Source organism: Pongo abelii, chromosome 5 (assembly GCF_028885655.2).
Source record: "Pongo abelii isolate AG06213 chromosome 5, NHGRI_mPonAbe1-v2.0_pri, whole genome shotgun sequence".
Taxonomy (NCBI): Eukaryota; Metazoa; Chordata; class Mammalia; order Primates; family Hominidae; genus Pongo; species Pongo abelii.
Genome location: NC_071990.2, coordinates 72,462,870 through 72,475,824, shown reverse-complemented (window position 1 = coordinate 72,475,824; position 12,955 = coordinate 72,462,870). Strand labels below are relative to the sequence as shown.

Sequence of the window (12,955 nt, the reverse complement as noted above, 5' to 3'; positions counted from 1 at the left end):
ATTCATACCTCATCCCACTAACTTTCCTTGAATTACTGACCCACAGTCTAATTGAAGTCAAACCTCCAGGTGAAGAGGAACCAAAGAAAGTTCTTCTTCTTTGTTAGCAAAGATCAACTGGCTTTTAAGAGTAAAAAAACCAAAACATTATTTTAATATATACATAATTCAAAAGCATAATAGGAAAAGTTATTTGGAATCATAAATAAATTACTGCTAGTAAAAATGGACCTTTCAGGGAAAAATTTAAAATTAAAAATAAAATTATCACAATTAAGAAATGTTGATACAGCTTAAATAAAATTTCAACAAATATGATTCCAAAGGGAATCTTTAAATAAAATATTTCTCAGTCCCTGGCAATAATGTACTTAAATAATCTGGCAATAATTTACTTATATATTATTTACTTAATAAAACCAAATTCAAAATGAACAAAGTAATTATAAGTTCTCATGGAGTTTTCTATAACAAATAGTATCTCAAAGAGAAAGCAAATAAAAACAGAAATGAAAAAAAATTAAATGTTTGAATGTGTTGGTTTTACCAAGTGTAAAAAGGGTGATGGTGGAAAAAAACCACTGTACTAGGACACAGAAGACCTGGAGTCTTATCCCTAGCTCTCTCAGTAATGAAAAATGAAATCCTGAGTCTCTGGCCTCAGTTTTCTCTTCTTAGAGTAAAAATAAATCCTCAGTGGCTAGAATGTTTATTGCCATCTTTCCTGCCAACTCTTATCAGTTGATCGCCTGGAGCACTATGTTCAGAAAGGTTCTGAGGCATCTGACATGTATTAGTGATGCTGCTTTAGGTACAGGTATTTGCAGGTGAGCTGAGAATTTACCAGTGTTGGACGACATAGTCACGGAGTTCCCACTCACACCTCAACTCATCCTAATTCTGAAATGCAAAAGTCAGTGCTATTGTGTCCTGGGCACACAGGCTATACAATTTAGTTCAACAGCACTTGCTGGAGGCCTATTATGTATGGGTTACAGAATTGGGCAATGAAAATGAAAAGATGATTAATATAAGATACCTTCCTTCAAGGATTTTAAGTCTAGAAGATGACTTAACTGAGGTATCCTTTTTTATTAAAAAATATAATCAGTAGAATGCTTTCTGGCAATACACTACTGATCTAATTATAAATATCAAATCAGAAAACTAACAGTACTATGCTATAAACTGTCATGGAAGTTAGTGATGTTTTATTTCAAAGAAAATGCTTCCATTAAGCATGTCTGTCCAGAGGATTACTTTTTAAAATATATTATTTACATCCTCACTTATATTCAAATACTTCAAGAATGCTGTCTTTCAAAAACCTAAGAATGATAAATCAAGATACAACAGGCCATCAAAAATTATACGTTAATTTTACCTTATAATGTCTAGTATCCAATATATTTTCCTCATAAGTTCTAGTCAACCTGGTTCTCTCGATAACTAAAAGCACTCAATTCACTGCTTGTTTTCAAAATTTGCTGACTGAATTCCCGTGGTTAGAATAACCGTCCCACTCTATCCTCCTACTTATACCCTTAGCAGCCCTGGGTGACTCCTCCAGTCCACATTCCCTGAATCTAATTCATTCATTCATTCATTCATTCATCCATATACAGTTTTAAAAAATGGGCACCTATTCTATGCCAGGCAATATGCTTATATGAGGGACTCAAATAAGAATGATCCTCCTTTCCAGAATTTATGCTGTACTGAGAGGAGACTGTTAAGAGAAAGAGGTTATAGAAAAATCAAATAAAACAATCAAAAGAGGTTAAGACAAATACCAAAATCTATTTGAGAAGTCTGGGAAGATATACCAGATAGGGTGTCACTTGAGCTAATTTAAAAGGCTAGGTAAAACTTAGTCAGATTTAAAAGGATATTTCTGATGGAGAGAAAAGTATGAGTTCGGTTACCATGTTGTGAAATAGCAATTACCCTTGAAAACTAGTTCAGCAAGATTATGGCAGGAATGTATTCACGGACCAGAGAACAGAAATAGCAAGTAGGATCCAGATTACAAAGTTTAAACTTTACTCTGAAAGCAAGCGGGTTTTATGGGAGAGATATGATCAGACGAATTTTAGAAAGATTCCTCTGGCAGCAATGTGGAGATCAGATCAGATGGGAGGAATTTTGATTAGTGGCAGAAAAATGAATCAGGAGGTTCCTTCAGGCATCCAGATAAGTACTGAAGAGAGCCTACATTAAGGCAATGACAATGGGATTGGAAAATAAGACAGACATTTAAAAGATTCCAAAAGATTAAATCTGTAGGATTTGATGATGGGTGAAATGAGGAGTTGCAGTGGTGATGCTACCCACACAGACAAGAAATACAGAGACACTGCGTTTAGGCAGAAAGTCAAGGAATTCATAACAGGACACAATAAAGTTGAACTGCCTATAGGACACTCAGGTAGAGAAATCTAACAGGTGGTTAAGGACATGAATCCAGAATTTAGTAGAAAATTCTAATGCAGTAATATAGATCTAGGGATCATTGACATATATATAGTTGGAGCCATTGTCGGAGATTCACAAGGAACTGCATATAAAATGGGAGAATATGAAGAATAGGACCCCATGAGAATGCCAACATTTGAGATTTGAGAGAAGATAATATAGAAGCATTTAGAAACATTGAAGGCAAATCAAAAGGATGTGGAATTATAGAAGCAAGGGCAAGAGGGAGCTTCAAAAGGTTCTTCACCTCTTATCATAACCACCACTCAATTTGCACTATTTTGTGTTCTTGAGTATTTGGTCTTTTCCCAAAGTGCATATGTCGTTTTTTTTTAAATTTGCACAACCTTACTAGCAAAAGTATCTGCTTCTTGTGGCCTGGTACCATGTTTATTTCTCTTCTATTGCATGTGGACCTGCTACAGCCTTCAACTATGCTGCATTTATGGAAGTTAGGGACTAGATAGCCCCTGGACTGATTATCCATCATAGTTGTACCCAATAGTGACTGTTAAAGCTTAGGTTTTTGGAGCTCTAAATACCATAAAATCCCTTTCTAATGCTTGTGTCTGGCAAGATACTTAGACCATAATATCTTTTTCAGACTAGCATCAAGTTTTTACTCCAGGTTGCTATATATTAGGTGGCTAGATTTGACCTAGGGTACGTAGACAGCTGTAAATTGAAATATCCATTCTCAATATAAGAAGATTTTACTGTATTTTATTTTTCAAAATTACATTTTTATGAAAACTGTCACAATCATGAATAATATAAAAGTAGAATCTCTTTAGGATTTTGGATCTTACTAAAATTTCAATATCTAAAATAAATGAGGCTGTTCATTTCAATATCCCTTTATTTCAGATACTAGGATGTAAAATGTCTTCATTTTTTCCCAGAAACAAAGGGGTTAGGAAAGAAGGCTTAAGCTCCAATATATTGCAATACAGAGATAGCCAAGGAAGATAAATCTGCTAAGCTGTGTGAAATATAAAAGGAAAAGCCATTTGGTTACTTTACTTTTGTTTTCATCTCTTTCTACCAATACACTAAGTAATCTTTCTGACCTGGATAGAACCTCTAAATGTGAATATATACTACCATATAGTTAAAGAAACCCAATACATTGATTTTTACATACCCTAGGTACTTCATATACAATCTGCCTATTTTTTCCAGAATAAAAACCACATAAATTGAAAACAAAACAGCTAGACATCCTATCAAAGAGTTTCTTTCTTTCTTTCTTCTTTTTTTTTTTTTTTTTTTTTTTGAGAGGGAGTCTCGCTCTATCGCCCAGGCTGGAGTGCAGAGGCGCAATCTCAGCTTACTGCAACCTCCGCCTCCCGGGTTCAAGAAATTCTCCTGCCTCAGCCTCCCAAGTAGCTGGGATTACAAGCATGCATTACCATGCCGGCTAATTTTTTTATTTTTAGTAGAGACGGGTTTCGCCATGTTGGCCAGTCTTGTCTCAAACTCCTGACCTCAGGTGATCCGCCCTCCTCAGCCTCCCAAATTGCTGGGATTACAGGCGTGAGCCACCGCACCCGGCCTCAAAGAGTTTCTTGTTACATTGGTTAAAAGCTGTGTTTAAACAACAAAAACAATAATATGGCACACAATGCTTGTGCACCAATAACTTACAACTTTAAAATATATTCCTGAGATTAAGAATAGTCTTCAAATATTAAGCAATACTGCTTTAATTACAGAAAGCCATATGTAGGTATGTAAGTTGTGAACTAATCAAATAGACAATGTAAAGTCTAGCAAATACAGCAAGAAAACTCCATCAGGATTACTACATTAGTTTCCACTTGTGAGTGTGTATATTATGCATGAGAGTCCATTAAAAGAAGCTAAGTAGTGTAAGACTTTTATATGACAGTACAGATATCTTAATTGGTTTTCAATTTACATACCTTCTCTATGTAAATATACTAGCATCTTCCAGATGATAATTAAATTACCTGGCATAATGATGGGTAATACAAACAAATACTAAATAATGTATAAATCATTAGCATGGTATTATTTTCTATATTACGTAAAATGTCTTTCATTCATTATGCTTCTTTAAAATAGCTAATATTATAATTAAGTGCATTGATTACTTACAAATTGCATGAAATTACTTTCTATAACATTACCTTATTTTACTACCTAAACATCAGAGGAATTATCAAAATATTACAAATAACATAAAATTACTTTCTGTAACATTACCTCATTTTGCCATCTAAACTCAGAGGAATATCAAAATATTACATCCCAAAATCTATTTAAATAAATTCTCACACATTAAAGATGTCTTTGTTAAACTGCAGGCTGCTCTTTGCAAGGCTCAAAGGAGAATTCTCATAAAGACAGTCCTGTATGAAGTCGCAATTCATAACTACTATTATTTGAAAAATGTTTTGAAATTTTAAATTCAGCTTTGCCATAAAAAGTATCATTCTGTTGAGATTCCATAAAAGAGAATACCTTATTTCCTTTTTTTTTTTTTTAGACAGAGTCTCACTCTGTTGCCCAGGCTGGACTGCAGTGGCAGGATCTCAGCTCATTGCAGCCTCTGCCTCCTGGTTTCAAGCGATTCTTCTGATTCAGCCTCCTGAGTACCTGGGATTACAGGTGCACTCCACCATACCAGGCTAATTTTTTGTATTTTTAGTAGAGACGGGGTTTTACCATGTTGGTCAGGCTGGTCTCGAACTCCTGAGCTCAAGTGATCCACCTGCTTTGGCCTCCCAAAGTGTTGGGATTACAGGAGTGAGCCACCACGCCCGGCTGATAATACCTCATTCTCAGAAAAGGTGTTCCCCATTTACCAAACAATGATCAAGATTTTATATCTACCACTTGCTTGCATTACTTATTGATGAGATATATTTTAAGACTGTTAATTGCTTGATTTTCTGAAGTTATAAATGAAGAATTTGGGGAAGAGAAAGCAAGATTTAAAAAGAGGAAGACAATATAATTTGTCATCCAGGCTGAAACTCAAAATTGAGAGAAGGGGTTACCATACATAATAACAGCAGGAAATTGGTATAAACAGATAAAGGAAAATCAACATGTACAGTCACCTTCCTTTTAAATAGCTCTATTTTGCCTTTAAGTAAGCATTCGTATGAACAGGAAGTTTTCACAATATTGCAACAGAAGCAGAAACATCTAAAATCAATTCTGCAGAATATCCCCCTCTTGCTGTCCACAGAAAAGTAACCTAGTCGAAATAAGTGTATATAAACTTGATGTAAGAATGTAAGAATATAAATACAGAAAACCTAAGGCATCCAATAAAGAATCTTAAAAAGTTCTTAAACACATGCAATTTATTACATCACTCAATGGTAAACTGACATGAAAGAAAATTACCTGACAAATATACATGACCCCTTATTCAGCTAATTCTGAAAATGAAGAATTTGTTAAACCCAGTGACACTAAAATTATTGTATTTCTCCAAATTTTTTTCTGTGAAAGATGAGGAAATTACCCCAAGCTAATTTCTCTTCTCATTTTTGAATTAGGATTGCCTTTTAGATCTTTCAAACTTTATCACTTTGCCCACATTGCTTTTTGTGCTAAAAACATATACAAGCTATTTAAGGAGAGGGGAAAAAAAAAGAAAAGAAAGAAGGTAAATATAGTCTCAGACCAAGCCCTGAACTCATTTTACCTTTTAACTCCTTGTCAAATTCTCACGCTGGGAGCTGCAACCCTGGCAACACTGCATTGCTAGCATGAAAGGATAGATGGGCTCTTCTCCAAGAGCTCATCTTCCCAAGCCCCCTAGTACCTCCAAAGACTACTGGAAAATATAATCTTGGTATTCTTCTACAGTTCTAACGAATAAGCATAATAATGGCACCTTTCTTGGAAACAGCAATTTGGAGGACACAATGCCTCCACTATCATTTTAAAGCTTCACAGATTAGAAGGACTGCCATTATAAATTCCACTTTACATATAAAATCTGATGCTTGGATGGATTATCTTGACAATGTTCACACCTATAAAAAGTCATAATGTTAAGACCAGAATCTAGTCCAGTGTTCTATCCAACTATCCAAGACTCACCTCTTTTTCTGACTACGGCAGTTTTAAAATGATAGGAACTCAGCCAACATTGGGCTATAAGCAGAGGATTCGCCTTTATTCTACCCCAAGAGCCTAATGCCTGACCTAATTCTAATACCTGAAACAATGGTCTTGTTGAATTAAATATCATATGACACTTTGTTAGAAATAGCCTATTTAATAAATAAAATTCAGAACAATAGTGGCAAACAAAGATAACTCATGGTTAGATGGAATGGTGGGAAAATGCTATGGTATTAGAGAACCCTGTGGGCAAAACAGCAAGCAGATAAGGAAAACTCCAGGTACAAATGGGGTTAGAGAGTCACCTGGGGCCAGAATTGGGGAAGCCAGACAGTTCTGGAGAGCCCACCCTCAGAAAAGGGTGGAACATGTTACTAGCCACATGAAGCTCCTCTCTCACTCCTTTAAGTTTTGTTCTCTGGATTCCAGAATCAAATGTCATGAGCAAAGGGTCAGGAAGGTACCAAGCTAGTTCTGGGAATTTCACTAACATTGGAAAACTAATAAATACTCACAGGCTAGAATTCTCTTCAAGAGGTGAGCCTGGGTGAGTAAAATTTGTAAAGCATCCAGTCAAATGCATAACACGTAGAAGGTACACAATAAATGTTAGTTTCCTTTCCAATAGATGAGGGAAACAAATCATAATAGCCAGCACTCAATGCACTTTTTTAAAGACTTAAAAGAACAATAATGATTTAAGGTCAGTGTACATGGGTTCTGGATTCATTATGCTAGCTGTCATGTGCCTCGGGCAAATTTACTTTGACTCTCAGGACCAACTCTAAAATACCGAACTCACAGACCAAACATATAAAAGTAGAAAACAGCCCATGAGGACAAATGAAATGCAGTACAATTGACTTTATAAGCCATGGTACTGCAACCTCATCCATCTGCTTATTACAGGTATGGGAGGATAATAATATGATTTTAGGAATTCATATTTGATATCTTTCCAGGAAGCTCACTGCACAAGTTTACATAAATTGTTCTCCTCATTTAAAAAGTTGAGCAAATAACATTCCCAAGACATTATGCTTCTATTAGTCAAGTCAGCAGTAGCACATCCAGCCCACACTGGTTTCCATATTCTCCTTCCAATTTAGTAATCTATTTACTTAAATAATGCCTTTGTCATATTTTGGGGTGTAAGATATTAAAATCTTTGCAAACCCTAATGAAAGTATGATACCTGCATACATAAGAACTCTATCCTCATCCCCACCAAGGTTACTCAGATTTCCTTTCCACTTTTCCTCTTTTCCCAGTTGGTAACTGGGATCTCTCATAATGAACCTTGTGGATATATTTCAGGCCACAATATTATATTTGTGTAAAGTAAGTAAAAGGAGGAGGAAAGCTGAAGTTACAGGAATTCTTCTCATTCTACTTTCTGTCTCCTTTCCAGGAAAAAAGTAGTAATTACGGATGATTAGAAAGCAAATGCTAGGTTACCTGTTAAGAAGAGAAGGAGAAGCCCAAAGTCAATACTCTTTATAAATCGATTCATACCATGGACTGAAGGATTTGTAGGAAAAAATGAAACTTCATACAGTCTCAATTTAATTTTCTTGCCCATGTTTGCACAGTAAGTGGCAGAACTAGAACTAGGACCTAAAAACACTTGGATACAAACTTAATGGTCTTTCCACTATACTGTGATGCTTTTTATTATCTTCTAACACTCTATGAAAGAGTATAGGTGAAGCTCCAAGCTCTGCTGTGATCAGCAGCTGATCTGAATCAGCCTAATTTTTTGCCAAGCCACTTCTCTGCAACTGAGAAAAGACTATAAATTCATTTAAAGAAAATATAAATGAAATAGAAGCTGCTTCTTGGTAGGAAGACAGTGTAGTGTACGGGAAAATACTTGGATTTAGACTAAAAGGTCTGATTTTGAATCCTGATTGGACCATGTTATGTGAGTCAGTTTAGGATATTACTGAAATTCTCTGAGTGTAGTGTGAGGATGTGAGAATTATATTATTTGGTTTACTTTCCGCACAGGCTATTGTGAGAATCCAAATATTTATACTTATAATAAACTTGAGCACAGTTTAACTATTTGGCATTAGATTAAATAACTTAGAATAAGAGCTAGTGTGAGGTTAATAGCTATTTACATTATATTCCAATATGGTACTCAATTCTCATCCTCAAACCATCGCCTTAACTCTCTACATTTTTTTCTCTTCTCTTACTATTCGGTAGGTGCTTTCTCTATGAAGTGTTTTTTTTGTTTTTTTGTTTTTGTTTTTGTTTTACAAAAAGGAGTAAGATTCTAGATCTAATGAGATCTTCTCTGATGGTCCCAGATAATGCAGTTTTCAGCCTATGTAATATATTGGCTCCAGATGTCTAGTAACAGTTACTTGAAGGAGTATTCATCGAGAAAGTTAGGTTTCAGAAAGCCTTCAGAACACACATGTGTGTGTGCACACGCATGCACACACACACACTCACATCCAAAACACTATTAAGAAAAGACTTCTAATTTGCAGATAATTAAGTCAATCATTAAACATAATTTGTGGGAGCCAACTGTTTCCAGTTATATGGCCATGGAACTTAAAATTAGTGTACTTTGCCAACAAAATGAATTCTTTTTATGATAAAGTACTTTCAATTTCAAATAAAATTCTTCTAAAATCTTGATTTGAAAGTAGCTTGATTTTTTTCCATTTATACGTATTTAAAGACATTCTCAAAACCAAATTCAACTAGTAATTTACAATCAAGGCTGATGAAACTTACAAATACATTTTAATTGATATTTTATAATGTTGGTTTCACATATTCATCCATCATTTTCTATTTTCTCTCTGTGCCTATTTTTCTACATTGTGAAAAGAGACAGCATGCACAGTAGGTAGCTTAAGGAGATAGTTCTGCACCAATAACACAAGTGAATTTTAAGTCTAATTGCCGTATTGCCAGAACTTAAGCTTTGTAGGGCCTTTTGTGAAAGTAATTTCTCACATGTGTGATTATGATCACCAATAATTACCACAAAAACTTTTCTCTGATGTAACAATATTTTAAAGCCCTGTTAAAAGAACCCTGTTTTCCAATCTATTTTAACGCAAAGTTTTTAAAAGGCCACCATCTATGACTATGTGTCATTATGTCCTCATATATATGTGTCATCTGAACAGTTCCCATTATCCCCAGTTTTTAAGACATAAAGTGTCCCCTATAAAAAAAAAAAAAGTACAGCACTTTTCCACTAATTGCAGACAATACGACATGCTTACATGGCAGCAAACTGGGATTCCAAAACACTCACCAATCTATCACTGAACAAAAGGCCAAGACATTAGCAGAGGAGGCTGATTGATAAAGTTAATACAGAGGTCCAGGATTATAGGGAGCTGTTGTATAACAGCATCATATACTGTGATATTTTGTGAATCCGTGCAACAAAGGAACAATATATGCAAGCCAGTAGAAAGCAGTCACAGGAAAAGCAGTGGAAAAGATGTGTTAGACATGAGAAGTTGGACAGTGCTCCTAATTTTTATTTGCCCACATAAGCCCATACAATCTTATAATTGCTGTCCTTCGGCAGTTAGCAGGTTTGGAGTTCTGTCCTAAAACTCACCCACTCCCACTTAAAATCCCTCACTCTCCACCATGCTTGAGACAGCCAATGAAGAAGCATGATGGCCACTACTTGCACTGTGCCTTCCCCTTCCTATCCGGACTCTGGCAAGCAGCAGCCTATATTTTCCACTAGCTACTGGAGGCCTCCATCCACCTGCTGTCTGCAGCAAACAGCAAAAGGAACAGCAGCAAACCTGTAAATCCTGACAAGCAGAAAAGGTGTTCAGGACAGGTGGCAGGGGCTGCAACCAGTGAGGACAGACGGACTGACAACCAGACAGACAGACAGCAGCACTATCAGACACCATCCATTACTTCCAGTCTCAGAAGAGGGGAAGCCTGCAGCACCAGGGACGTCATTCTTCCACTAGGGACAGGCAGCAGATTAACGAGGGTTCTGCCTCCCTCAAGCCAGCAGGCTTAAAGTATTTGATTTTTGGATGAGAAGGAGCAGGGAATTCAGAAACCTGCTGCTCTTTATAGAACCAGGCCAGCTCTGGCCTTCGGAGTTAATGGCCCTTTTCTGAATCTACAATGAAAAGACAGGAATGACTGGATTTCTACTATTTTGCTGTGACCTAACAGCCACATCTCTCCCTCAATATCCCCCTCCCCTATCTGAGTGTCAGTTGCCCTGGTTGGGGAACCATCAGTCTGTGAATGCAGCCTCCCTCCATTCCTCTCCTATGAGGCACTGCTGCACTGAGGGGAAGCAGAAGAAATCTTCCTCGGCAGCATCTTCTCTCGAGGAGGCACTTCTAGGGGGTGGGAGAGAGGCCATGCAGAATGTGCTCTGTGTCTGGGTTTCACCCCTGCTCCCTCCCCACCCCTCTTTTGCTATCAGCTAACTCCAGATGCAACAGGTTCCCTTTGGCTCTTCATGCCAATCCCCTAGCCCCAGATACACCTTCCAGCCTAAGCAGGGGACACCAAGGAGTCAGTCGCAGTCAGGGCCCCTAAATTCCCCTGCTTCAGAGTGAAAACTTTCCTGAATACATGAAGACTTCCCAAGAAAAGGCAGGGTTGAAGCCTCCTTCGGCTCTACTTTATGGGTGATGCTAAGCAAGGAAAGCCCCGTCTCTCTCCCAGTCCCTTGTAAGCAGTTTTGTCTGAGGCAAGCAGCAGCACAGACAGTGTCACACACTCCTGCACCACCAGCAAGTAGCCCCATCTTCTCCCTATCCCCAGGAAAATGGGGCATCAGACAGAAATCCCTTGAAGGGTTGATGCGCTCTAAAGAAGTGAGGAGGAGTGCAAATTCCCAATCCCTTATTGGACTGTTTCCTCCAGGAACTGAACGGGCCCCAGAGGTCTCTTGGAAACCAGTAAAGAGGAACCTCTATGTTATTCAGGCCAGAGTCCCTGTCAGCCTCTCCCATGATTAAAAACTTTGTATTGCCAGTGGCATTACATATGGAGAAGAGAATCTGTAATCTGTCTTCACACAGGTATGCTTGTGTAGAAGACTCTGAATAAAAGGTTAAAGAGAAGCTGGGGAGGCAGGTTACCAAAGATGGCAACTGCCCAAAAAAAGACCCAACCTTGATCTGTGAGATGAATGATTACTAAAATGAACACTAAAAATAAGCATTTTTATTATATAAATATAGGCACCCTTCACTGGGGTAACCCCGACCAGCTAAACAACTCCAAGAAGAGAAGAGGAGCTGTCCTCAGCACCTCTTCATCCTGCCTCCCCTTGTTTCTACTCATCCCCTGCTCCCTAACCTGCTCCCAGCCCAGGGACCTTCCACTTGGGTGGGATCAGCACCTCTCAGCTTCTGCACTTCCCACCACGAGCGGGGCCCCAGTCCACCCATCCCTCCTCTGCACCCCAGTCTCAAGCCATCCTCCCCGGGCCTTTGGGTTCCTGGATCTGTGGCATATCCCCTCCCTCCTCCGGTCCCCTGACCTCTTCCCTGCTCAAGCCCCGCGCCCCTGGCCCAAGGCGGGCGCCTCCGTCGCATCCAGCACCCTGGCCGCCCCTTCCCCACACTCAGCCGCGAGGACTAGGGGAGTGAGTGGTGAATGGAGGGATGGAGGCACGGAGGCACGGATGGCGCGGCTGGGGCTGGCTTACTTGAGCATGGCTTCTTCTTTTTCCTCCTCTTCTTTCTGCCGGTCCATCACTGCCATGATAATGTTCCTCTCCTCTTCGGTCAGGTGGCTCAGGTCGGGCAGCTCTTGCATGGGGGGAGGCACCGTGGGTGGGCGAGGACCGCGGGGCCCCACGGCCGAGGACATTTTCGTGGCCTGCCCGCCCCCTCCGCTCGCTCTCTGGCTCTCACCTTTCGGATGCACGCCCAGCAGCTGCGCCCCTGCTTCCCCCTCACAGCGGAGCCCTCGCGGCGGCGGCAGGAGGAGGAGGAGCAGCGGCGGCGGCGGCAGCAGCAGCAGCAGCAGCAGAGCCGGGGAGAGCGAGAACCCAGTCTTTCATGGTTGTTTGCATCCACCCAGCCCCGGATGCTGCCTTTGTTTTGGTCGCCCTAGCGAAGCTCGGGGCCGCCCGGCCGCCTCCCGCAGCCCAGCCTTGGCCGGCGGGGGCGGGCAGGCGGAGGCGCGGTAGGCGAGGCGAGGGGGCGAGGGCTCGCGCCAGGCTCCGCCGATCCGGGCGTCTCCGGCGGGGCGCGGGGCGGGGGCGGGGCTGGGGCTGGGGCTGGGGCTGGGGCTGGGGCGGCCGCTGCCGCCGTGGAGGCTGCTCCCAGGCTCTACTGCCTCCAATTTGGGGCTGCGGGAGGGAGAGGGAGAGTTTGGGTGTCAGTTA

General features: G+C 39.9%; 1 protein-coding gene across 39 annotated transcripts in view; it reads right to left on the bottom strand.

Moving 5' to 3' along the window:
* RIMS1 (regulating synaptic membrane exocytosis 1) overlaps positions 1 to 12,754 on the bottom strand; it is a 512,927-nt gene extending 500,173 nt beyond the window's left edge. For 16 of the 39 annotated variants that reach the window (XM_054557692.2, XM_054557708.2, XM_063724845.1 and 13 more), the window contains exon 1: positions 12,272 to 12,752. In XM_054557692.2, the coding sequence (XP_054413667.2) occupies positions 12,272 to 12,435 (164 nt within the window). In that variant the 5' untranslated portion in view covers positions 12,436 to 12,752. Of the gene's footprint in view, positions 1 to 12,271 lie in introns of all 39 variants that reach the window. The other 23 variants (XM_054557696.2, XM_054557698.2, XM_054557734.2 and 20 more) reach the window with 3 other exon arrangements.
* Positions 12,755 to 12,955: the final 201 nt, after the last annotated feature.